A 27013-nucleotide genomic window follows, 5' to 3' on the forward strand; every position below is an offset into this window, starting at 1 on the left:
AAAGAAGTGACAGATGATATCCTGCAAGATGATGCGCTGTCACAGCACCCAGAACAACTTACATATAGAACAACTTACATATACAGCCAATTGAATATTTGCATTAGACATCTGCAAGTGCTTTTCTGGAAACTTCGTCAAACATTATTCTTATCTATTTTTCCTATTTCAATTCCCACTCATTCTTTATTACTGAGGATGAAATCAGGAGGCCTAACTCTGATCTCGTATCAGTGTAAATCAGAAGTAACTCTTTGTAAGTCAGCTCTAGTGTAAAATGGGTGTGAGATCAACATTAGATCCAGGATCTTTATTTCTTAAGCATACATCTATTCCTGAAGCCAACCAGGTATGTGTTGATATGAGGGAATTAGCAACTGGAGTCTATGAAACAAGAATCCTGTTATTATGCAAATGCCCTCGGTAGTAAAGAATCCGATAAAGAAAATTCATACATATACAATCAAAATAGATCTGTTTTAAATAAAAATGATTACAAAGTTTTCTAAAAGGCAACAGCTCATTAAAACAGCCTTTATTAGTTGAAATACAGTGACACAAACTAAAAAGTGAATATTTATCTTGTCACAGCAAGATCAGCTCAGCGCGAGATCACATTGCAGGAATAGGAGAACCAAGATCACATTGCAGGAATAGGAGAATTTCCCATCTTACCGGGATAAGGTCTGCCTTATATGCTTTTTATAGTAAAGTTACATTTGGTACAATACTCAGCAAGAAAAAAGTCTACAACAAATATGTTTCTTGGGTTACTCTGCGGGTCATTGTTAGTCAGCAAATGTAAAAATGTATCTCACACAATTTTACATGTATCCTAGATTCTGATGAATCACCAGTAGCGAGAGAACGGAATGTGATTGTGCATGCAAATCCAGACTTCTCAAGTACAGTCAACAGAAGATCAGGTACCAGAGACTCTGAGTGCCAGACTGAAGAAATTCTCATTGCTGCTCCATCCAGAAGAAGAATCCGAGCTCAGAGAGGTCAAAGTGTTGTAGCCTCCTTGTCACATTCAGCCGGCAACATTTTGGTGTTGACAGACAACGGTGACGCAATGTTCACTACAGCAGTGAGCCACCATATCCGATCACGGAGTCTTCCTCGTGAAGGTGCTAGAGCCAGTGAAGCTGATCAAGATGCTGATGCCAAAACTTCAGTGTATGAAGCAGAAGACTTTTTGGCAAGCCAAGAAAGAATCCCGAAAAAGGGTAACAATGCCATCAATAACCAGGGTTCACAAGAACACCAGCCCATAGGTTTAACTTGTTCTCAGCACCTACACAGCCCAGAACATAATGTAAATGAGAGAGGGAGGTCAAGGTTGTCAAGGATGGCAGATTCTGGAAGCTGTGAGATTTCATCAAACTCTGACACCTTTGGGAGCCCCATTCACTCTATCTCCACAGCAGGAGTCCTTCTTAGCAGTCACATGGACCAGAAAGATGACCATCAATCCTCGAGTGGGAACTGGAGTGGAAGTAGCTCAACATGTCCCTCACAGACATCAGAAACTATTCCTCCTGCTGCTTCTCCTCCGCTGACTGGCTCTTCACACTGTGACTCAGAATTGTCACTGAACACTGCTCCTAATGCCAATGAAGATTCTAGTGTCTTTATAACAGAGCAGTACAGTGATCACATCGATAAGGTTCGAGGTCACAGGGCAAGCTCCTTCACCTCCACTGTAGCAGATTTACTTGATGACCCCAATAACAGCAACACAAGCGATAGTGAATGGAATTACTTGCATCATCATCACGATGCATCCTGTCATCAAGATTTCAGCCCTGAACGCCCAAAGGACGACAGCCTAGGATGCCCAAGTTTTACGAGTATGGCCACTTACGATAGCTTTCTAGAAAAGACCCCATCTGACAAAGCAGACACTAGCTCACACTTTTCTGTTGACACTGAAGGATATTATACCTCCATGCACTTTGACTGTGGTCTCAAAGGTAATAAAAGTTATATTTGTAACTATGCAGCCACAGGCTCTGAGAATGGCCGGAATGCAGATGTTACTTCCAGTCTCATTGATTGTGCCTGGCAGGATTACGTAAACCACAGGAGGCAGGGAAGACAGAGCATCTCTCTCAAGAAACCAAAGGCAAAGCCAGCCCCACCAAAACGCAGTTCATCTTTGAGGAAATCTGATGGCAGCACAGAACTTCCTGAGAAGAAAGAACCAAAGATAAACAGTGGGCAGCATGTGCCTCACACTTCCAGGGAAATGAAGCTGCCACTTGAGTTTTCAAATACACCTTCTAGAGTGGAAAACTCTAATCTGCCAAGCAAACAGGAACTCTCCTGGATTAATCAGAATGATAGTGAATTAAAGAACATTCAGTTTGACACCACGGATATTCCATCATTTAAAGATGAAGGTGCTGAACAATCTCACTATGCAGATCTCTGGCTTCTAAATGACTTGAAATCGAATGATCCTTATAGGTCTTTATCCAATTCAAGCACTGCTACGGGTACTACAGTCATAGAATGCATAAAGTCGCCAGAAAGTTCTGAATCACAAACATCACAGTCCGGATCGAGAGCCACCACCCCATCCCTCCCTTCTGTTGATAATGAGTTTAAGCTGGCTTCCCCGGAAAAGTTGGCTGGTTTAGCATCACCCTCTAGCGGTTACTCCAGTCAGTCTGAAACACCGACATCCTCTTTCCCGACAGCTTTCTTCTCTGGGCCCTTATCTCCAGGGGGTAGTAAAAGAAAGCCAAAAGTACCAGAAAGGAAGTCCTCGTTGCAACAGCCTTCTTCTAAAGATGGCATTGTTTCTCTAAACAAAGATCTAGAACTTCCAATTATACCTCCTACTCATCTTGACCTAAGTGCTCTTCATAATGTCTTGAATAAACCATTTACTCACAGAAACCAGTTGCATGCTTTTAATCACAATAAACAGAACATGGTAGGAGAAGCACTGAACCCTAATCCTCCACCAGCCCTTGCTATTACACCTTCAGTTCTAAAATCTGTTCACCTTAAATCAATTAAGCCTGAAGAAGTGAAGCAAAAAGACGATAATACAGACCTTCTCTGCATACAAGAAACCACATTAATGGTGACTGCCATTTCTCCAGGCAAAATGAGGCCACTTGTACCGAAGAAATCAATATCACGTCAGTACTCTACTGAAGATGCCATAATGTCCTATATTGATTCTTCTCCAGTGGAGACAGGCCCTGATAAACTGCATTCAGAAGAAGATTCATCTATCAGTGTACAGAATAATTGTGATCAAGAAATTGTAACCTTAGCAAATGTGGGTATTTTAGAAGCAAAAACCATGAAAGACCAAATGCACCCAGTTGGTGAGCCTTTACCAGAGAACACACAAGTCTGTAACACTTCTGCAGAAGGGTTTCAAAAAGGTTTAGCTGTCTTTACAAGTGATTATGAAGTTAAGATAACTTATCATGAAACAGAACAGGAAGGGAGCCTTGATCCTGTGCAGATTAAGCAAGAATTACCTGCAGTCTATGAACAAAAATTGGAATCTAAACCTGTGGATGAAACCACATTCCAGTCTGATCCACCAGCGGGGGGAGCAGACATTAGTAATCGGCCTAAGCATCAGTTTGATATAAGCCACCGTGATGACAAAGTGCCTGGGAATATCAGCTGTGAATCAGAGATATCACCTGTAAATTCACTTAATGAAAAAAGTTCTGAGCAGGAAAACGATGTTGCATCAGGTATTCCAACCAAAAGTGCCTCTGATGACAGCAGGGCAGAGGAGACACAGGGGAGTGCAGATGATGCTTCACTGAAAGGTCAGTTTTATAATTAACTAATTCTATAATTTAAAAAAGTGATTATATCAAGATGATTTTTAGTGATCACTAAAAATATTGATTCTTAGGTTGAGGGACTCTTCATAACTCCACTGATTTTAATGGAGCTATCCTGATTTATGTCAGCTGAGTATCTGGCTGACTTTATTTTAAACATTCTTACAAGAATATATATTTTGCATTCTCCTGTTACTTCATTTCAGTTAAGAAAAGAGTACTAAACCATTTATACCAAGAAACATTACTTTGACAGATGAGTACAATATTTAGACTAGATTTAAAGTGCATATTATTGCATAGACAATTCCATTATTAATTGAGCTTGTGAATTGCATTAGCATCCTATTGTAAAATGTGGCAAGCATCTGACATTGCTTCTTTTCTTATTTAAGAATCTTCTCCAAGTGATGATTCCATAATTTCACCATTGAGTGAAGATTCTCAGACTGAAGCAGAAGATGTTTTTGTGTCTCCAAACAAACCTCGCACTACAGAGGATCTATTTGCAGTCATTCACAGGTGATCTAGCATTACTGTTACTGGAATCCATATGCATACAGAATAAAATCTTCTCCTCCTAAAATCTGCAGCTAAGCATCAACTAACAATGTCCAAGAAGGAAATACACACTGGCTAAGTGAGTCATGTTCCCATTTACTAGCTGGACCACAATAAGAGCCTACTACTCTTACTAGCTAATGGAGATACTCCTTTGGTTCAAGTGGTAGAGAGTTTTGGTGCTAAAGATTCTGAGTTCTGTTTCCACTGACACTAAGAGTATTATGGAAGTTCCATTATGCTACCATAGTTAAGATTGTGCTGTTTTACACTTACAGCAGGATTCAAGCTCTTTGTTTTATACGAAAACCACAGTGTATTTGCTCCAAACTTTTAGCATATAATTGCTGAATAAAAATTGAACTTTCTGAGCAGTTTCAAGAACATCAGCTTCTTGGATTCTGAATTCTAATCGATTAGAAATCAATCTGTCCAGAATTCACATTCTGAATCTCATGAGGTCTGGGGTCACTCTAACTTAAAAACTGCAAAGTGTAGAAAGTAAAAAATGTGTTTTGTGAAGCCTCTAAGGTTATATAATTATTTTGTTAATTAACAAAAAAAATTGTTAGGGCTTCTTGTCATAAATGTTGGTTTAAGTTGTGGTGAGCTGAAGGAGACCATTGTTTATGGCAACCAGGATCTTCTATGAAGTAGTAGCTGTTGGTTTGTCATAGAAAAAGAGTTCTGTGAAACTGTTCGGCCAGTTCAGGAATGAAGCTGGTCTTCATAAAACTATAGTCTTCATTAGTGAAGCTCCTGACGTAACTAAACAATGCCACAAAAAACAGTGTTTTTGATAAAGAAACAGCTACTGTATTGAGGGCCTTGCTTTTTGTGAAATTGTTCAGTGTGCTCAGGGGGTTCCTTGTCTTCGTGAAAGCAACAGCTACCAGCGTTGAAGATCCTGTTCTTTGTCAAACTGTTCAGCCAGTTAAGGAGCAGAAGTAACGCCTGCGCCACATGGGCATTTTCACAAAGTAGTCATTGCTGGGTTGGAGATCCTTTCTTAATCTAAAAAACTGGGAATCTAAAAACACAAAGTAGTGTGTGAGTTAAGGTAACTTTCTATAGAACATACCTTACACAAAATGACAAAAGCAAGGGCATGAAAAGTTAAGGCATCTAACATGCCACTCCTTTTACTCCTCCACCGAGATGCATACCTCACCACTAGAACCAGCATACAACACATACAACAAACCACAACTCTCTGCCCCTGTAGGGATGCCAGTCTACCAACACCCATCAAGTGCTTTGCTGACTAAGGATGGATTTAATCATGTGGTTACATGTTTTGCTTTATTGGTATCATAGGGAGTGTTGAAGGATTATGTTCAGTGGGAGACTGGCTGCATCCCCTTAATTGTGCATTACCAGACTTTCAGAAAGTTGGATTTTTAAAGTGGCATTGGATTTTTGTAAAGGAAGTACAATCTCATTATTGGGTGCTAGCTGGGTTCCATTACAACCTACCTTCAATCTTAACTGTTTTTAACAGTGGTTTGGTTATAAATTTCCCCTGTTTATTTAATGAAAGCCAAGATCTTCAATTGGGTTGGTATATAAGGGCTACAGGAGAGTAGCTCTACTTCAGCAGAGTTTATAAACTCCACCAAAGTAGGGTTCCCCTCCTCCAGATGTTAGTAAGTCCATAGGAGGTGTGTGTGTGATAGTGGGAATTATTTCAGCTTGGGATACAGGGTAGCGGACAGTGGAGGAAATGGAGGATATGATGTGGCTTTTATGCCAGAAAAAACTTCTAAGCCCTCTGCTTTTGTCTTATCTGTCCTTATGTACCCTGTATGCACATCATATATGCCTTCCTGGTTCCCTGCACCCCATCCTTACCTTTTCTCTTCTTTCCTATTTCATGCCCTTTATACTATTCACTCCCCTATTTCATTCCCCCTTCCATCCCATCAGTGTTCTGCCTGACACCTCCTCTACAGCACCCCAACTCTGAGACATGGCTTCATGCTACCCCTCTGTATGCCCCCCAGAGCCCTCACACCCAGTCCTTGTCCCTCCTAGTCCTTCTTTCCTTTCTCTGTACATCCTCCTGAAATCCTGCCTTGTCACATTTCCCCGGGTCTCTTACTCCACATATCTAACTCAGCCTAGTAGCTTGTCAAAAGAACATCAATTTATATTTATAAATATTGCTCTTCATATGATGAGCTAAAAAGACATGGAATTGTTTTCAAAGTAAACTATAGCTTTTTCAAAACACCATAATTTTAAAACTCTGATTTTTACCAAACTGCCCAGAAAAACTGTATGCTGGGATGACAACTGCATGACAATTGTTGGCCCTTTATTTGGAATCTTTCACCTGCTCCTTTCTCTCTGTGCTGTAGCCACCTTTATTTATTTTGTTAAATTTTAAAAGGGGCTTTTAAAGGTTGCTTTATTATAATATTGTATCATATTGCTGGTCAACAGCTTAAATATCTTTATAGAATGAGTAGAACAATTTACAAATACAATTGATGCCATTCATTATTGTTGTTGTTGTTAACATGCATATCTCCTGAGCAAAATACCCACAATCATCTCTTCATTCTGCCTACTGGCTCTGTTCTTATGAGCTGGCGATGATACTGAAACCCAAGAGAAGACAGCCAGAATTAGATTTTTTTGGTATTTAATTAAAATTTCCCATCACGACTTAAGTACAGCTGGAGTTTTCTAATAACTACAGTGGATTAAAACAGGTTACAATTTATAATAATTAAACCTAAGACGACATATATCTCAGTATTCAAACAGAGGGCCAAATTGCCACCACCCCTCCTGTAAGTAGAGGTGAATCCGATCTGGTGGCTCTTGCTGGAGAATGGGAGCCAAAAGTAGAAAGAATGTCACTTTTTGTTGCATTGGTCCATCCTTTTCCCAAGCCTGTGTAAGTCCTACCTACCATGGATGAATTGTATAGACTGGGCCCAGCAGAGTTGAGGGGGACAGGAGCTACTCTCTGTAACTAGTGCCTAATGTACATACAATTCTTACATGCCGTTTCAAGTTTTTCAATGATTATTAACCTACAATACTTGGTGAGGGTATTGTGAGGATTCATTAGTGAATAGGTGCCTAGTTCTGTGAAGTTGTAAAGTGCTGTAGCAATGCTATATATTATTTCATGTGAATAACATACAAACATATGTGCCTTTGTTTTTTAACAGATCAAAAAGGAAAGTACTTGGGAGAAAAGATTCTGGAGATCTTTCTGTAAGAAACAGATTGAGAGCTTCATCTGGGGCCAGCAGCACGTCACCTGCCAGCAGCACGTCACCTGCCAGCAGCACGTCACCTGCCAGCAATGTGGGAGCCCCAGCAAGCAGTCAGAGGTCTCCTGGTCTTATTTACAGGAATGCCAAAAAGTCCAACACATCTAACGAGGAATTTAAGCTACTGCTCCTTAAAAAGGGCAGTCGATCGGATTCTAGCTATAGGATGTCAGCGACCGAGATACTAAAGAGCCCTATTTTGCCCAAATCTCCCAGTGAGCTAATTGTGGATTCTCCTCAAAACACTGATGAGACTCCCCAGGCATCATCAACTCCTGACACATTATCCCCCCTGTCTCCTTGCTCCCCTAGAGTTAATGCAGAAGGTTTCTCCTCCAAGAGCTTTTCTATGTCTGCATCTTCAAGAGTAGGGCGTTCACGGGCACCTCCTGCAGCCAGCAGCAGCCGTTACAGCGTACGCTGTAGGCTGTACAATACGCCAATGCAAGCTATATCAGAAGGAGAAACTGAGAATTCAGATGGCAGCCCTCATGACGACCGATCTTCTCAGAGTTCAACATAGGTTGCCTAAGCTCCAGAGAGCCACACGGTTGACTGTGAAACTTGTAAACTCTGAAATTACTGGGGTTATAAAAGGATGTGAATATAACAGGCCAACTCTGTAGCAGTCAAAACAATTGCAGGGCAATATCAATGCTTAAAAGTGTTTGTGTTTATAAGATGCTGGGAAAACAGAAATTTAGAGCTGTAGCGAATGATTACGTTTTCTAAAAAGTAGAAATATAAGCTATGTCTCTTCTGTTTACCTTAAGTTTCATTTATCCTACTCTCATTCCTGTTGTCACTGTGGATTTCAAAATCATCCATTTTCATAGAATTAAAAATAACTTTTTTTTTTAAGTTGCCCATTTAGGAACAAAACCTCTCACTGTAGTGCTTCCCTAGGGAAAAAATGAAATTGTGCTTACGGATTGGTATTTTTCTACACTAAAATGAACTGAAACAAAATTTAGAAAAAATTAACAAAACATATGTAAATACCATATTTTTGATAATAATCTGTAAATAGAATTATCAGAAAAAAGTGGACACGTGGCAAATAGTTTACTGCATAACAACTTTGTTTATAGAAGACAAAAGTAGTAAAATGTACTAACTGTATTCTGTGAATACCATTTTTATATCAAACATCATATTTACATGTCCACCAATACCACTTTCAGTGTGATCAAAAAGCCTCAAATCTGAATTCTAACTGTCGGAAAGAAAATCTCAATGTTAATTAATGAAATATTAAGGCTAATTAAGAGCTGATTAATTTTAAAGTAACCATTTGTCTTTCAAAATTTAGCTCAAAACAAGCTAATTGCAAAGTGCAGCTGTGAGTTTCAATGTGGTAATTGGTAGGGATGGAAAGCATGCTTTTAACAGAACAAAACCATTTCTAATGCAAAGCCCCAAGCAGTCACATTTGACAGTGTCCCTTAGCCCTTTATTCTGACATGGATTGCATTAGAGAAAATAGATATGAGGAAACGGTACTTATTTTCATATTCTTATTAGGCTATTGGGACACATAACCCAGTCATAACCCGAGAACTATAATCTTTAAACATGATTAGTTTCTGGTTCTTAAAGGAAACAAATAAATTATAAGCATGCAACAAGCACCGTTTTATCAGTAAATATTTGCAATGAGTTTTCAGTGAAGCTTTCTCTTTGTGCTGATGAGATTCATGCTACCTAAATATTTACAGAAATGACACTGTGAAAAAAATGTAGCGGGGAAATAGGTGTGTGTGTGTGTGTACACGTTATTTATATTCGTTATTAAATGAGGAATGCTCTGGTTCATTGTGCCAGCCACATACAGCTTAAGTTTTGTCTGGGTTTACCAGAAATGCTTAACAGGGTGGGGGAATGAGATGGGGGCAGGAAAGGAGATGAGTCAGAGCAAATGCTTTGATAAACTGAAGGCAGGGAAACAAAAGCTGAATTACTTGAAGTTACTTGAATTTTCTTGTCTTAAAACTGAAAGAAAATGTAGCTGTGAGCTCAAGCCACAAGTTGTTTTATACCTTTAATTTTTAAACAAAATGAAACCAATGTTTAAAATGATAGGCCTGATTCCCTTTTGTTACACCAGTTTTCCAATGGTGTAGCACCACTTAAGCCAAGAGGAGAAACAGGCCCTATTTGTTCAAAATGTAAGCAGTTGGTATTGCTTACAGACAGTAGAATATGCTTTTGAACATGGGATGGTTTAATGCAGAGGACAGCTTTTAAGAAAGAATGTGGCATGCAGTAGGACAGAGTGAGTAGGATGACAGAAAGGTACTTTGGTACTAAAGAAATCAAATAAATTTGGCTTCAAGCATAAGTAAACGATGATAGGGAAGTGGGATGTGTGAAAGGGGTTTTATTGGTTTTGGTTTTAATTATACAATGCATAGGGCAGAGAGTTTTAAAAGAAGGCAAATAATATTTTGAAGAGGAAGGTTCTATTTAAAATTGGAATGATTGAATAAACTAGAATGACTTCAACAAAAATTTGAATGTTAATTCCCATTAGAATATGTCCTATTTCATCTCGCGTACACCACAAAAAATATAATTCAGGGTTTCCTACCGTCCTTCTGTGCAGTGTGATAGCATACAGTACGTGGGCTATGGTCAGTGTGTGCATGTGAGTATGTGTGTTGGGGGTGGGAATTAAATCGGCAAAAGAGTTTAAAACATCAGAAAAACCTGGAGGTGTTTAAAGAAAGATAAGTGGGTCAAGGTTTTGGAAATAAGTCTCATTGCTTGTGTTAACAGGCTAGTTAAGAAAACCTGAGTCTAAGTGCAGATGAAATAAATGAATTAGTATGTTTTTTACCGGGCATGTTTAGCATATCTCAAAATACTTTTTCTGCAGAACATGAGTAAATGAAGTTGATGAGTCAGACAGAACAGTCTTATTCGGTCATCTTGGGTCATTTACCTTAGAATGTATATCAGCAGCCCTTTTATAATATCCTTAAAGACGTTATATGTGCTTTAAAAATCATTCTAAAGTTTAAGCAGAAAACAGCTGAGTTGACTTTGATATAGCATATGGTACCAGTATGAAATTAAACGTGTATGAAATTAAATATCTATAAAGATAAACATTTTGACTTGAATGAGGCATTAATATACCCTCTGTATGTATTGCTCACAGAACTATCACATCAAATATAGTTTTACTTATTTTGTTTAATCTAAAATCTATGACAAAGTTTTTCTATTTTCTATTTAACAGATTTAAACCCAAATAAAGCTGGATTGTAAATCCTCTAAGAAAAAAAAAGAATTCACAATCATAATAAGTGTGGGAGCCAGAAAATTTTTTAAAGGAAACCCCTTTAGTGAGGTATATATCTTTAAGGCACTCAAGACAAGCTTTAGAAAATAAAAACACATATCTTGAAACTTATGCAGCTGTTTTTGTGTCTGAAAAATAATGTTTTTTTCTTTTCTTTTTTTCTTTTGTGGCAGCATAGAGGACATGGAATAGTTGTAGCAAATAAAGCAAATGTTTGCTTTTGCCAAAGGTCAGTGATTGAGTGCATTTGCTGCAATGGTGGCAGATTTAGAGAAATACTGTAGGTTATGACTTAAAGATTAAAAAAAATTAAGAAGGTTACAGTGTAACTATTTTGGTACTAGCACCAGTTCATGCTGGCAGAAAAGACAATGGTTTATGGACTTGCATCCATTTTGTATTTTTGTAATATTTGTAAATATGAACTTTTTAAATTGTTGCAAAGATGGTTTCTTTTGTAAAATGTTTTCAAAGTTTACATTAAATCCAAGCCTTTGTATATTTTAGAGCTGTGCAACACTTTAAGTCTTGTATTTATTTTTAGTAAAAACAGTGACAGTTTCATTGTGAACCCCTCAAAAAATGTGTCAGAAAAGTCTGATTACCTAGAAAGTGTGTATAGAAACTGCAAATAAAAGTGACTGCAATTAAACCAAACTTTCTCTTTATTGTCCTCCAATGAAATGTTATTTCTAATCAATAGTCTGCAAATGTGGCAGTTTGCAAAGGTAAGTTTCTACGTACATTACACATTTCATACAGTCTATTCTTATTCTTTCTCCTTGAATTCTAATTTTTAGTTCACAGAGGACAAAATCCAATTGCCATTGACTTTAATAGGATTGTTAATGGGAGTTTTGCCTAAGTATAAAGACTTCTGGATTTGCCCTAAGTTTATTGCTTGGAGAGACAAAATAATGATGGCAAGATTGCTTGCTTGTCTGTGGTTGGAAGGCCTAAAACAAACTGGTTTCAGAGCAGCAGCCATGTTAGTCTGTATCCGCAAAAAGAGAAGGAGTACTTTTGGCACCTTGGTGCCACAAGTACTCCTTTTCTTTTTGCTAAAACAAACTGCAACAATGAAAATCCAAGGTGTAACCAAGCCCCAGGACTGAATGTCACTTGGAAATGCAGGTGGTGGTCAAAAGGCAGAACATTTAAAAATAAAATTAAAAATGTAGATTTTGCTGCCATTTTAAGTACAGTGATTATGGTGGGGCAAGTTGTGATCAGACCTTATATGGATTCATAATTTGGGGTGGACATAAGGTCCCTCTGCCTCTATTTAATGCAGGGCTGCTCACAATGACAGTCCTTGCACTTAAAAAAACATATTGTGGAAGAAGAGGTGGAAACAATTAACCTTTCTCAAATGTGTCAAGAGAAGAATTTTTGGCCTAACCATTTGTGAAGGGCTCTGCATGGGTACTTAAAAGAAAAAAGATATGTATGGCAGAAGAATTGAAATCTGCAGCTATGATGCCTAGAGCATGTGGAGAAAATTAGCATTAGGGAATGCAGCAGGTTTATTTAAAATTCCAGTCAAGTGAATGAAGATTTCCCTTATGGGTGTGGTCTTGAAGGAGTCTCCACCTGGGATTTAGTTTACATAACATTTGTTTTATTCAGATGATGACCAAGTTAATGATTATGTAGATCATTTGCTGCTGTTAGTGTTATGTGCTCCTCTCAATCAAGAAATATAAATGAATAAGAGTTGTGGAAAGAGCTCAGTCTGCTAAAGCAGATACAGAATCTGCTTTTCATCCGTTCTTAGAACATCCAGTTAGGCTGTCCTGGGAACGGATCAAAATCATACTTGTGCTTTTCCAAAGGATGCGGTCTTCTTTTTTCCCCAAAGTTACTTGCCTCGTGCTGTTCTGGCGAGACGCTTCTTGACTCTGAGTTGTTTTAATAGACACGTAGACAAGTCAGATGGCTGCATACATTATTCCTGAGGGAATTCTGTGCCACTGCGCAATGCAGAATTTTGCAGAAATTGAGAATTTCTTTACCACCAGATAAATGGGCTGCAGTGCTGTTGACTGCCACTAGGGGTCGCTGGACCCAGCACAGCTCGCCCATAGAAGATACTGCCATGGGAGGGAGAGGGAGCTAGAGGGTTCTTGGCACCTGCAGTTTCCTGCATGCCCTGACGGAAGGAGAGAGTGGTGCACAGGAAACTCTGTGCACGCCTGGGATACCATCAGGCTGTTTCTCCTGCTGGATCCCTGGGCTCAGGGGGTGTGCATCTGGGCTGGGGGGGGGGCCCTGCAGCTGGGCTTTGGGGTTGGTAGGGGGTTCAGGTGTATTGGCTGTGGGGGAGCCCTGGCTGGGCTCTAGAGGGGAGGGGGCAGAGAAGCAGGAACTGGGTTGTAGTAGGAGTTTCTTTAAGTCTCTACTCATGGGGGAATTTTTTTGTGTTTCTGTATTGTTACAGACATACTTGCTGACAGGTACTTTCAATTATTTTGGTAATTTATTTCAAACTGGTGTGATTATGTAGTGTTATTTTGACAAATAAAATTTGCAGAATTTTAAAATATGATGCCACAATTTTTTATTTTTTGGCACAGAATTCCCCCAGGAGTAATATGTAAGAACACCAGTGCACCACATTTGCCTGCCATTGTGCTGCGCTTTAATCATGGCACACAGAATAAATCTAGTCACAATTCAATTTACAGATTATTTGATTATTTGGTTTCTGCCAAGAAAGGTGAGGCGGTCATGATGTCTCTGCTGGATGTTATAGTAAGCAGGATGCCCCAAATTACATTAGTTAGTAAAAAATGGTCATTATAATGGCTCCATGTCATGAAAACCTTTTTAGTCACACAGGCAAGTGATGTCTGGGTTTTGAACAACTGTGGGGGAAAATTTGGGCTGCAGATCCAGATCAGAATCAGACTCTTCACATAAAACGTAGAGAAAGATGTTTAAAGGGACTAGTAAAGCTAGAAAAGTGCAGCAGCACATAGCTAAAACTAGAACACATCTCTAGGTGAAATGCAGTGGTTAAAGGAAGGGAAAGTCACCTATTTGCATTATGCATCGTTGTGTGCTAACAATGCCGCACAATGGAAGAGAATGGGGTCATGAAGAAATGTATCTGAAATGAATTCATATTCCTGAGCAGACCCACAGCTAGCCTCACAGTATGTGTGTAGCTGGATAGGGACACATCCATTCTCTCCAATCCATTCCTCTAAATGCTGTGATTTAGACTTCTTCAGAATGGTATATCAGTATTAATATAAAAACAAAACAAAAACAGAGGGTCCAGGAATTTCTCCTATGGAACATTTTTAAATAATGAAGTTTCCTGATTTTTAAATGTTAAGACAGAGTGACAGCTGTTGGGGAGACAGATCTTTTATAGGAGAACTACTAAATAAGTGATGACCAACTAAGACACCACTGGTTCTTCAACTAGTGCTGCTATTCCATTTTCTAATGGCAAGGATGTAAACACAGAAACTATCCCCACCAGCTCTTACTGGTGCTCCCATTTTAGACTCCACTGACTTCCTGAGCCGGAACAAACAGGTTCTGGGATGATAACTCAAGTTTAGGAAAGGGAAAAGAAAGGTGGGGGAAGAGTTTTCTCCTTTTACAAAAGAGAAAAGCTGCATTAACTTCACACCCTGAATAACTGGTAAGTTATTCAGACTATTCTGTGCATCTGGTATGAAAAATTTCTCTGTCTAGTTGGAAGGTGCTAAATTAAAGTACTAAAATTACACTTTTTTAACACTTGTAATTTAAAAGAATTACTTTTGCACAAACAAAGAAGCAATGCTTTCTATTAATGTTCTTGCAATACTTTGATTTTATTCTGAACAGTGGAACATTAGCCTGCTTACCTATGTTATCAGCCGATAGAATAAGCAGCAAGCATGGGAGTTATGGAAATCAAAACTGACGTTTTATTGAGAAAGAGAATTATGCAGATAGTGTGTGGTAGAAATTGTGGTTTAGCCAGGTTATTAACTTGCCAAATTGAATATATTTCAATTGGCTCAACTTTTAAATTCTGTTACAAACTTCTGATGCTGAAAAACAGACAAGCCAGTTGCACCGAAAAAAAAAATGCCCATAACCACAGAGAGCATTTGAGGAATTGTAGGGGTGATGCTATGTACAGCAATAAATACTTGAGTAGCTTAGTTTATTAGGGTATAAAACAAAAGGTTGGTACAGCACTATTAGAGTTATTTGTCACTATTTGAAGCGTTTCTATTTAACATTAAGTGGCACTGTTTCTTTATAGTTTCCCTATTTTTGTTTAAATAACTTCAAAGACATACCCTGGCTAGATCATCAGTAGGTGAGCTTCTCTCGTTTAAGGGCTACAAAAAAATTATTGGCCCTATGACCATTTGGTAATCTTGGACCCTCAAATGGAACCCAATTTTATCCCTTTCCTTTATCTGTCCCTCTTCCCCTCTCTTTAAATTTAAAAAAAAAAAAAAAAAAAAAGTTGAGATAACTTAAGTGTGCTTTCTCAGGACCTGAGCCAAAGCCCGCCAAAATCGATGAGAGATGAATTAGGCCCTATATGTTAATCTAGTGTAGATGCTTATCAATTTCAAAGACGAAAAGGCTTTAGAGCTATTCATGATCAGGAATGGGTCATGGAAACTAAGGCTATGTCTACACTAGCACTTTTGTTGGTATAATTTATGTTGCTCAGGGGTGTGAAAAAATACCTTTCTAAGCTACATAAATTATACCGACAAAAATGCCAGTGTGGACAGTAATATGTTCACATAATTTAGGTCCTTCATAGGCTTCTCATTTACTGTTTTCAGGATCTGTCTTCATCTAACAGCTTTAATCAATTCCCTTTTTCACCAATTATATTTCCTTTTGTTTTCTTCCTCTTCATACTCTCTCTCTCTCTCTCCGGTATGTCTGCAGATTTTATTTCCCTGTGTCTTCCTTCTGTAATCGTGCCTGCTCACATCCCCTATTTTTTTCTGCTTTTCCTGACCTGAAACCTTTCCTGTTTTTCCTCTTTCCCCTTCTCACTTCTAAGTCCCATACTTTTATTCTGCTGCTCTTCTTTTATCTCCTCACCCACTGTCCCAGCTCTGGCTCATCCAATAGCTCAGTCTCTAGCTTCTCTTCCTTCTTCTCGAACAGCTTTTTCCCCACTGCCCCCTTTGAGAAGATTCTGAATCCCCCTTCCCTGCTCCTCCCCTCCCCCCACCAGCCCAAGCTGCCCTCTGATTGGCTGCCTCTCCCCAGAGCAACATTCTATGCTGCTGCATCACAGCTGCAGCAGGTGCCAGGGCAGGGTTACCCACTTCAGCCTCTTCCATAGTGATGATGAGGAAAAGGTGGCAGCACTGTTTACTGTGAGCATGATAGAGAAAAAATTAGTATTTTATATAATTCTTATCCTCAGCCACAGATAGATAATTAGTTTGATGCTACAGCAAGGCCAGTTTGGTTTTCCCAACTGGCTTTTCCTATGGTCTGGTAACAGATAGAAATAGATCTAAAAAGACAGAGAGAAAGCTGCTTTTATACTCTTCAAGTTGCTCAGGAGCAGGCTGCTGCAATGTTGTGCCTCTCGGATCGTGTTACACCTGGATGATATTTTCCTGGCGCATGCTAAATCTTTAGATGAGAAAGCAATCCACTTACAAATGGTCTGTGATAAGCTTAAGAATGTCTATCTGAAAATGAACCAAAAATATGAACTGATTAAAAAAAAGGTAATCCACACTGTTTATTTGAGAAGTGAGGGAGACATTTCCCAAAACAAAACAAAAAACCATCAAAAAGCCACACATCACACCTCAAGAGTTGCAATGGATTTTCAAAGGTTCTCATTATGGCAATTTCACGATTTACCAACATAACAAAATGACTAACTGAGAAAAGACCTTATCCATAACCAGAGTACAATTAGGCATTTCAAGAGTCACATAAAGTTCTTAGAACTAGTTCTTGCCTGTCTCAAAATTCCTTTCATATTTGACACAAGAGTAAGAATGTAATGTTTGGCCCACAAATGAGGACTTGGAGGCGATGGCATATTACCGTGTAAGTCTAAATTCAACATACAGAAATTATGCCACCAAAAAGGAAGTGGTGAGCTACTAAAATCTACTTAATCTAGTGACCCTTTTCCTTCTTTATATTAGAAAATCTGGGGTTATAAAAGATCATACTTTATAAATGGTTCTTAAACTCAAGAATCCTGATGGATAGTTAGCTAGGTTGGTGAAAAAATAATAATAATATTTCAGTGTTACACAGAAATGCGGGCAACACGGCAATGCTTTGTTCTGTTGACCATGGTGGGAAAGAGAGGAGAGAGTGAAAAGACTGGGTATATTTAGTTTCCGGGGTGGGCAAACTTTTTGGCCCGAGGGCCACATCGGGGTTGCGAAACGGTATGGCGGGCCGGATAGGGAAGGCTGTGCCTCCGCAAACAGCCTGACCCCCGCTCCCTCCCACCCCCTGACCGCCCCCCTCAGAACTCCTGACCCATCCAACCCCCCCTGCTCCTTGTCCCTTGATTGCCCCCTCCCTGAACCCCCCCGCCCCAACCACCCGTGGGGACCCCACCCCCTATCCAACCCCCTTCCCCAAACCAGTGAAAATGAGCGAGTGCGCGTGAGGGTGGAGGAGAGCGAGCAACAGAGTTGGGGGGCTTGGAGTGAGAAGGGGTGGGGCAAGGGTGTTCCATTTTGTGGGTTTACAAAGATGGCAACCCAAAAATCTCACCAGGGTTGTGGGGCCCACTGGGCTCCGCAAGCAGGTTTCAGAGGGTCTGCCAAGCAGGGCTGCAGCTGAAGCCTGAGCAACTTAGCTTTGCGGGGCTCCCTGTGGCACGGGGTCCCGGGCAATTGCCCGGCTTGCTATCTGCTAATACCAGCCCTGGCTTTTATATGCAGAAAACCAGTTGTTGTGGCACAAGTGGGCCCTAGAGTGTTTATGGCGAGGGGCGCTCGGAAAGAAAGAAAAACGTTGAGGGCCCGGCTGTAGACTCCAGGAAGCGGGTCGCCGTGCTCAGCTCCAGCTTGCCCTGGAGAACACAAGCCCCTTGGTTGCACGCAGAAATAGATTAGCGAGTACAGTGGCCCGCAGCACTTGCTCTCAACCTTTCCCGTAGCCAGCGGGCGCAGGGAGCCACGTGCACCCCCAATTTCTCCGCCCCGGCGCTCAGAGCGGGATAAGGACAGACACGCGCTGCCCCCTGCCTGTGACTGGCTGACTCGACTCCCCCGCACCCCAGGGGAACGGCCGCCGCCCCTCCCCCTCGCCGGTGTGCGGGGGGGGGGGCGAGGGCAGCGTCCGGGCCGGTCTCCCCGCAAGCGTGCGACCCGTGCGTGGGGCTAGTCAGGACGGGACATGCGGCCCCTCCCTAACTGCGGGGCTCCGGGGAGCGCATGGGACCATGGGCCGCTCCCGGGCGGGACGCCGTTTGCCGGACGCGCCCCCGTCCCCACTGCGCAGCCGCGCGGATTCAAAACAGTTTGTTGCTCACGTCGGGCGAAGCCGCTTCCGTTTCCAACGCCACATTCCGGCCACACCTGCCTGCGCGGAGCCCGGCTCGCCGCCCGCCTGCCCGGGGCACAGCGCCCGCCGGCGCCATGTCCGCGGAGGGTAAGTGCCGAGCTGACCCCCCAGGGCCGCCCTGCGTTCGGAACCGCCCGCGCGCAGGAAACGTTCCCCCATCGTTCGCAACGGCCCGACCCAAACGTTCTTTGCGGAGCCGGCCAAGCCGCGCCCACAACACCCCACCCTATTGGCCGGCCCCGACCAACCTGGCTGTTACTATTGGTCCGCGGGGCTGCTCGTCGCCAGTGGCGTCATTGACTCGAGCGGCGGAGGGGACTTTGAGGGAGGGGGCGTTTGGGGGTGGGCGGTGGCTTCCTGCGTTGAGGGTTGGCAGCGGGGCGTCCTCCAGCTTTGGGGCGGCTCCGAGCCGCGGGGGTGTGGAAACGGGGCCGCTCCCCCCGCACCAGTGTGGGATTGGGCGGAGGTGGGTTAAACGGGGCCAAAATCCCCAGCCTCCGGGAGTAACCGGCCAGGAGGTGCCGCTTCCTCCCCCCCCCCCCCCCCCGGGCGTGGGCTGTGGGGGGCAATTCAATGAGGACAGCAGGCGTTGTCCCCTCCGGGTGGGGGAGGATCAGACAGGAGCTGCTGCCCTCTCCACCCCCGGCCCTGCCTTCATGCTGGTCTTTCTTCGCCTTTGAGGAGTAACTTGATTTGCCCCCTTAACTTTCTTTCAACGTTATTATTATTTTATTTTATTATTTTAGCGCAGTCGCAAGTGGTTGCAGATCTGACTTACCCCGTTATCCCTGCCTGCCCCTTCGCACTCTCTGCGTTATAGTCAGGTGGCGTCTTCCTTCTGGGTGGCAACATGGGGGAGCACTGAGAGCAGAGATGGGACAGTCACCCTGCTCTCTGTTTTCGTGCCTAGTGACACCACCCCCTGGTCAGCCAGGAGAAACGGTCATAGAAAAAGTGAAGTCCTGTTCAATCCAGGCTGGAGTGTGGCCAGTACCGATGGGATTTTTGGAGAATTTAGTGTGCTAAACTCTTAAGGCTGAACTGAGCATGTGCACGCTATGATTTTTCAAGGGCCTGTAACTTGTCCAAATTTGTGCAGATTTTCTCAGGGGCCGTAAAAAGGCAAATTTCTGTTGTAACTCCAGCCCCCTTCCAAATTTCCAGACCCCTTTTCAAAGCATGTTGGGGCTACCCCTTCTTGAAACTTTCTCGCAGCTGTTTAACAAGTGCAAAACATATTTTTTCCCCATAAGCTCATTTTAAGAAATGGCTGAACTGTTTTTACTGAAATGTTCTCAAAAAATTAAGCAAGAAGCAGACGCTCACCATGGAAAATTTCCATGCAAATGTTTGAAGTCAGCAAAATTATAAGCAACTAAAAACAGGATCTTATAATGGGAAGTGATAGGAAATGGAACGTTTCAGTTTGTTGAGTCTTTCTATACAATTCTCACAGGGGGTCTCCAGGCAGCTCTGGAGCAGGCTGTGTGGGGAGTTCCTCATACTGTTCTGTTTTATTGTGGAAAAACTCTTCATAGGTAATCTTCAAACCCTTTATTTTTGTGTATATTTTGCAGTGTATTTTTTGCAATGGTTCTACTGTGTTCCTCTTTCTTTCATCCATCTCACTTTTCTCCACTCCGTTTAAACTATTTTCCTATCTCTGCTTTTCATTGCTACAGTTTGGTTGGGGGTGGGGTAATCTTGACAAACAAAAAAACGTAATTGTCTGTTGGGCTGTGGGAGACCCAAAGCTAAATGACAAACTTTCAGACAAGACTATTGGAGCCTTCCAATAACCTACAGAGCAATTTTTTTAAAATGTTACTTGAAGTACACCATGCTGGTAAACAGAGAATCAGAAAACAGATCCTGAGCCTGTAAGCAGTGAAGAAGGCATCATCCTGCAATCATGACTAAGAAAGGTAGAGTGCCTTCTGCAACAGTAGCCCTAAAGGCAGTGAAGACTGACTCCCTGTCATATGACTGTAATCATGTGACTAGGACCAGGAAATAGATATCTTGCCAGCACTTTTGTATGTCCGAATGTTAGTATACCGTGCATCTCTTGAATCAATAAATAGCTTGATTGGTATTGTTTGCTTCCAGAGAGTTCCATAGCCATCTGTCCTCAGCCAAAAGGAAAAGCAGGTCTGATACAAAATCTATGAGTTTAGAGAAAAGTTGAAGGAAATCAAGGAAGAGCTACACATTAAAAATTGTTTCCTAACGAAGGATTCATGCGAGTCTGTGTATGTGTGAGAGAGAAACCCACCTGTATCAAATAATGGTTTTGCTTTTATGAATGAAGCCACATGCATGAAAACATGCATTCCCAATAATTTCAGAGCAAGCCATATGTCAAACAGGTTCCAATGCCTTTATATACTGACTTTTCAGAACACAGGCATTCTGTATTCCAAAAAATAACAACATACATATGCTGTGCACTTTGTAATTCACACTGGCATATCATCAGAAAGTGAAAATGAGTGGAAAAATGTTATTTAACCAGAGTCAACTAATGGTGCAAGCAGAGCAAAGTGCTTTGGGAAGCACTCCTAGTGGGTGAAAATGAACTAGGAAAGTAGCATAATAGTCAGCAAGCCATCTGCTCAGTTGAAACCAGGCTCCGTAAGAGTTTGTGTTCAAATGTCACTACTGACAGTAGTAATTTTTGACAGCAGTAATTTTGATCTTGCTAGATATAGGCTATAGCTTAAGATATTAAAATTTGTGGTACATCTTACTGATGCAGTCAGACGAACAGTTTTATCTGTATATAAGTCGTCATGAAGCAGCCGCCCTGCATTTTTAAATGCTTTTAACTTTCATGCAGAGATTCTGATGGTTCTGTGCAAAGGCAAACTAGAGTTCCTCATAAATAGTGTACTGAAAAATGCTGAAATAACTAAAATAATTACCATAAAATGTTGTTAAAACTGACAAAAACGTGGCACAGAATGTCTTAATTAGTGTGTAGCTCTGCTGTGTCTATAATAATCTTCCTGTGCTCTGAATGTACAAAGTATGAGGTGCACTTGTATATCCCATAGGGCCATACAGCATATAGTATCCTGCTGCTTTACTGAAAATAACTGGCTATCTTCTAAACAGCATAACCCAGGGTATGTATTGATTCTGAACAAGAAAAGAGTTAAATGATTGAAGCTTTCTTTGGACATACATTTACTCCTTGTTACATTTCCAGGCAGAACTTTGTTAGCCTATTAATTCATTGGAATGACTGGTTAAATGATTTAAAGAAGTAGTACTAAATACATTTATTTAATTTATGACGCAGCCAAGAACCAGTATGGCTTTTTTTTTCATTTTACGGTGAAAGTAATTTTTCCCTTGAAAAGGTACAACGCAAATCCTGAAGAATAGTTGACACTATTTTTCTTAATTATGATTTTTTTTGTTTCCATGAAAGAGTTACTGGAAACTTACAAATATCTCTGTAATTTTTTTTTTTTATCACTTGATGCTTATCTGTTCTATTCATTCCCTCTGAAGCACCTGGCATTGGCCACTGGGCTAGATGGACCATTGCTCTGACCCAGTATGACCATTCTTATGTTGATTGCGGATTTAACATAGTCAGTTAATGCTCTAGCCATTATTCCAAGGAATTTGGATTAAAATCTTGGTTTGCAGCACAAATTAAAAAGATTTTGGTGGCTTAATTCTAGTTTCTGTGTTACATGTTACATGGCATTTGTCTGCTGTGTGCTATTGATTTCTCATTTTTAAGAGCACAGACATTTATAAAGAGAAGTTGTTTTTATAGATACTGCTGTGAGTAAATATTTATCTGAAATGTTATTTTGTACTAAGGTTTTGAAGGCGTGGATATCTTAACCTGAATAGGTGAAACATTTTTCTTTTAGACTGTATGACTGTGATACTTAAAATTAGAAAAAAGAAAAGGAGTACTTGTGGCACCTTAGAGACTAACCAATTTATTTGAGCATGAGCTTTCGTGAGCTATAGCTCACTTCATCGGATGCATACCGTGGAAGCTGCAGAAGACATTATATACACACAGAGACCATGAAACAATACCTCCTCCCACCCCACTGTCCTGCTGGTAATAGCTTATCTAAAGTGATCATCAAGTTGGGCCATTTCCAGCACAAATCCAGGTTTTCTCACCCTCCGCCGCCGCCCCCCCCCCCCCCCACACACACACACTCACTCTCCTGCTGGTAATAGCCCATCCAAAGTGACAACTCTCTCAAATTTGTGCAGGAAATGGCCCACCTTGATTATCATACACATTGTGAAGATTGGTTAGTCTCTAAGGTGCCACAAGTACTCCTTTTCTTTTTGCGAATACAGACTAACACGGCTGTTACTCTGAAACTTAAAATTAGAAGTGATCTATTAAATGATGAGGTTCATTTCTTCTGCTGGTGTAGGACAGTGTGCCCCCGATAGAGGGCATATCCAGTATTTAATTAATACTACGCTTTACTTTTAAAAAACTCTCTAGTATTAGATGACATTGCCGTTTAATCAAGTCTATCTCCATTTATGCATTTTACACCACAAGCCTAAATTAAAAAATGGTACTGATTTTCTGGATCCTCAACTCCCCTTCCTCCCTGCAGCAATTGCTAGTAGTACGTTACCCAGTTGCCAGGTCTCTTCCATTACTCATGAACTCCATGGGCCACCAGTCTTTACCATTAGATCTTTGCTGCTATCAGTTAGCATTTCTCAGCGAGCATTTCATTACTGGTAAGCATTCATGGTTCAAATAACAGATCAGGAGTGTTAATGACACTTGAGTTTGTTTTTTATTAAACATCTCCGAGAATGCCAAAAGCAGCAGAAATAGTAATTCCCTCTAAAATCGCAAAGGGGTTTGTTCCTTTATCAATTCTTCCCTTTGAACTAAAACTGCTGTGATCAGCTAAATGGACACTTTAGTAAAAATAGTGAGATTATAGTGGCAGACTATACTGAATATTCAAAATATGCTTCCTTTTTCTGGAAATACTTGTCATTGTTTTAGGTTCCTCATAACTGAATGGTTCTGATGTCTCATTGAATGCTGCATTTTACTGCTACTTTCCAGCAAGAAGTCCAAATTGTTGACAGAAATTGAGAGACAGGAAGGGCTGATCTGCAGATGTCTGCAAACTTCCACAGTTGTTTTTTTAAATAAGTCAGTTTATTGGGAAAGATATAGTTTCATATGAAACTGTTTTTAACACACAATTCAAATAAATATTTTTTAAAACAGTTGTGAAGGTTTCCAGCCTCTCTTATGCATCTGTCTGCTGAGGAATAATTATTTTGTTGGCATCAACAGTCAAGCAAGATAGCAACTTCTTGTTTGTTTTGGAATTATACAAGTTTTAAAATAAAGGCTATATCAGTTAGATCAGACTTACCTGTCTGAGCTGCTGACAATTCATTATTTTATATATCAGGGTGGCCAAACTTACTGGCCTGCCGAACTGCATATGACAATATTCAGAACTTTGAGAGCCGGGGTACACTTGCCAGGAGTCAGGGCTTTAGCACCTCGGGAGATGCTTGCCAGGGCTTGGGGTTTCAGCCCTGCTCCTGCTGAAGCCCCAGCAGGTGCACCCTGTGGGTTTGAAGCCCTGAGACCCTCCTCCCCTCTGTGCAGAAGCCCCCAGCTCATCAACCCACTGCAAGGCAGAGGTCCCAAGTCTGGTAGGTGGAGAATGGGGATGTGTGGAGGCGGTTTTGAGAGCTGCACTTCAACTGTTAAAGAGCCACATGTGGCTTGGGAGCAACAGTTTGGCCACCCGTTTGTTTATATATATATTCATCATAACACACATTTTATATATATATATATATATATATATATATATATATATATATATATATATATATATAATGCCTCAGTTCAGCCAGCCTCTTAAGCCAGTGCCTAAGTTTAAGCATAGCTGTAATCCCATTTATTCTTGTGGTATTACTCATGTGCTTAAGTACCTCTCTGAGAGGACCTTTAACATGCTGAGTCAATGTGTCATAATGTGATAGTGCCCAAACACTGCTATAATATGATCTGGTCTTGCCTGAGTAAATAGGCTCAAACTGTGTTACTGAAGAGCTTTTTAAAGACCTGGTGGGAAAAGGCTCTGTATCCCATTTTTGGTCTGATCAGAAAACTGAGTGTGGGGATTGGATAGGAGCAAAGAGGAAAGATGGCAGATTCATACCCAGAGCACAGTCCATGTTATTCACTGAATTAGGTAGGGGTCCTCTGGAAAAATAGCATGCAGCTAAAGATAGTATCATAATACATATGCACCAGGAGGCTAAGTTATATTTGCACAGGCAGCCTGAATTCTGACTCTTCCTAACTTTTCAGTGCTTGACCTTATAGTCTTATTGTTCCTTTAACATTATTATATTGCATGTACTTTTTTAAAAAAAATGTTTTTTCAAAATAAAGGAAATGCTGGACTTAACTGCAGGGCAAATATTTTGAACCCAGAGCATTTACTGTGGTTGTGTCAACATTTGGCATGTTACAGTTAGACTGTAAGCGTTTCGGGACAGGGCCTTTGTCTTTCTGTATATTTGCAGTGTCTCTCGTATTGGGACCTCATTCCTGTTTGGGCTCAAATGCTACCATAATATAACAACTAAGTATGGAATTGTGAACTGATGTACTTTGATAGCTCTTGGTAATTCTGTTTTCTCAATGGTTCTCCAATTTCAGTGCCACTGAGTATTTAAACATAAAGGGTGAGATTTTCACAAGTGCTCATGGGCCTAACAGTTCGTAGTCTGTAGAAACAGTTAGGCCGATGCCAAGTGCTTTTTAAAATCTCACCCAACGTGCTTTGTAACCTTCTCCCTTGTTAATATCACTTAGAAGCACAATGCATGTCTTGGAAGATGACTTAAATCTTAAACACTCAAATTTCAGTTTAATTGTAGCTAAGCTATTGTACAGTGCAAATAAGTGGGTAGTACTAGGTGTGGTGAATATGCTACTGCCATTAGAATGGTATACAGAATGGTGTCCAGACTTCTTTCTTTCTGTACATGCTTTTAGATTATGTTTCTGTGAGAGTTGAGGATGATGTTGAAGCTGTGATCATTCAAAATTCTGAAATAGAAGATGCAGAAAATGGACTGTCCACACAAGGCTGCGTGTCAGTGGAACAAAATGCTCAAGTAAACCGTGATGATCACTACATGACTCAACTTACATATGGTAAATACACTTAATTTCTTCTGGGAGTTAATGCCCATGGCCCATCCTTCTGGCAGAGTGCTCAGTCATTGTATCTTTAACACTATATTCCCCATTACTTTTTCTCTTCTGTCTGTGACTCTATAACCTTTAAAAAGCTACTTATTAATAGCTGATAGTTTTGATAGTATAGTTTAAAACAAGTAACTTTAGAATCTGTTTCCCCTTAAGGATGTTCCCTGTTAGTGGTGATCTCAATAATAAGGTTTAAGAATTGTTTTTCTCACATATACATAGGAATTCATTATTTAAAATAGAATCTGTTGTAAGAAGATTAGTATGTAATTTGGAGGGGAAAAAACAAGACCAGAGAAATCTGGCTGCCCAGTAGGTGTGGCATTTAGCTAAATTAATTGGGATACAATGAAAATTCTTTTATGCACTATTCTAGTAAATTTGTCATTTACGTTGGGGTGTTGCCGACTGTAGGTACCCTTTAATGTTTTGAACTCTGTCTGGGGGAGAATTGGGTTGTAGTTTTGAGAAACTTTGCTTGCTTACTATTGGATACAAGATGCCAATGAAGGTAGTATATGTGTTTAGGCAGTTAATTTATAGAATCATAGAATATCAGAGTTGGAAGGGACCTCAGGAGATCATCTTGTCCAACCCCCTGCTCAAAGCAGGACCAATCCTCAATTTTTGCCCCAGATCCCTAAATGCCCCCCTCAAGGATTGAACTCTAAACCGTGGGTTTAGCAGGCCAATGCTCAAACCACTGAGCTATCCCTCCCCCCGAAGAAGAGTATATATGAAGAGTATAGCTACAAAGGCTGTTAACTCATTTCCATTAGATTGTAACAGGAATCAAATCTTAACTCTAGTTTTCACATAACATTAACTAATATCAGTAGTTTAATCTGTTAGATTCAGCTATATGTTTTGGCTTGGAAAGGATTAAGTGGAAACCAATTTAGACTATGGCCACGTACAGCAGTGATTGCTGCAGGCAGGCCCACAGCAAGAAAGGTGACGCTGGCACAGAACCTCTCTAAGTGAGATTTAATTTGATTTTAAAATGCTAGACATTTGCACACTGCATCATAGTACCTGAGCACCAACAATACCATTGCCCCCATAGAAGTTCGGGCCATACATGTGCATGGATCCTCCTTTTCCCTTAGCACAATCCTCCTTTCCGACCTGAAAGGTGCAGACATATCATGAAAAGACAGACCCTTTTCCAAAGAGGTTACGTTTTAAGTATCTGACAGGACACAACTGGTAGCTACAA

General features: G+C 40.8%; 2 protein-coding genes and 2 long non-coding RNA genes across 18 annotated transcripts in view; 2 read left to right on the plus strand and 2 right to left on the minus strand.

Annotated features, from left to right (window-relative positions):
- Positions 1-11626, plus strand: part of NHS (NHS actin remodeling regulator) — a 345504-nt gene extending 333878 nt beyond the window's left edge. For 6 of the 7 annotated variants that reach the window (XM_073356202.1, XM_073356225.1, XM_073356216.1 and 3 more), the window contains 3 exons: positions 840-3809; positions 4223-4349; positions 7574-11626. In XM_073356202.1, coding sequence (XP_073212303.1) covers positions 840-3809; positions 4223-4349; positions 7574-8201 — 3725 coding nt within the window. In that variant the 3' untranslated portion in view covers positions 8202-11626. The remainder of the gene's footprint in view (positions 1-839; positions 3810-4222; positions 4350-7573) is intronic. The other variant, XR_012160290.1, reaches the window with a different exon arrangement.
- The window catches only part of LOC140915902 (uncharacterized), a 51091-nt gene extending 31607 nt beyond the window's left edge, over positions 1-19484 (minus strand). Inside the window, exon 1 of the long non-coding RNA XR_012160318.1 lies at positions 19303-19484. This is a non-coding gene — a long non-coding RNA (uncharacterized lncRNA). The remainder of the gene's footprint in view (positions 1-19302) is intronic.
- LOC140915896 (uncharacterized) lies at positions 483-18716 on the minus strand. Its single transcript, XR_012160315.1, has 3 exons — positions 18493-18716; positions 6939-6991; positions 483-5418 (listed from the first exon to the last, which is right to left on the minus strand). It is a non-coding gene; the product is annotated as an uncharacterized lncRNA (long non-coding RNA).
- BEND2 (BEN domain containing 2) overlaps positions 18249-27013 on the plus strand; it is a 36771-nt gene continuing 28006 nt past the window's right edge. For 5 of the 9 annotated variants that reach the window (XR_012160297.1, XR_012160296.1, XM_073356280.1 and 2 more), the window contains exons 1-2: positions 18249-18611; positions 25579-25740. Coding sequence is in view for 5 of the 9 variants with exons in the window: in XM_073356280.1 (XP_073212381.1) it covers positions 18395-18611; positions 25579-25740 (379 nt within the window). In the remaining 4 variants the exon portion in view is untranslated. Of the gene's footprint in view, positions 18612-19926; positions 20063-25578; positions 25741-27013 lie in introns of those variants that run through there. The other 4 variants (XM_073356305.1, XM_073356314.1, XM_073356324.1 and 1 more) reach the window with 4 other exon arrangements.

Source organism: Lepidochelys kempii, chromosome 1, assembly GCF_965140265.1.
Source record: "Lepidochelys kempii isolate rLepKem1 chromosome 1, rLepKem1.hap2, whole genome shotgun sequence".
Classification (NCBI taxonomy): domain Eukaryota; kingdom Metazoa; phylum Chordata; order Testudines; family Cheloniidae; genus Lepidochelys; species Lepidochelys kempii.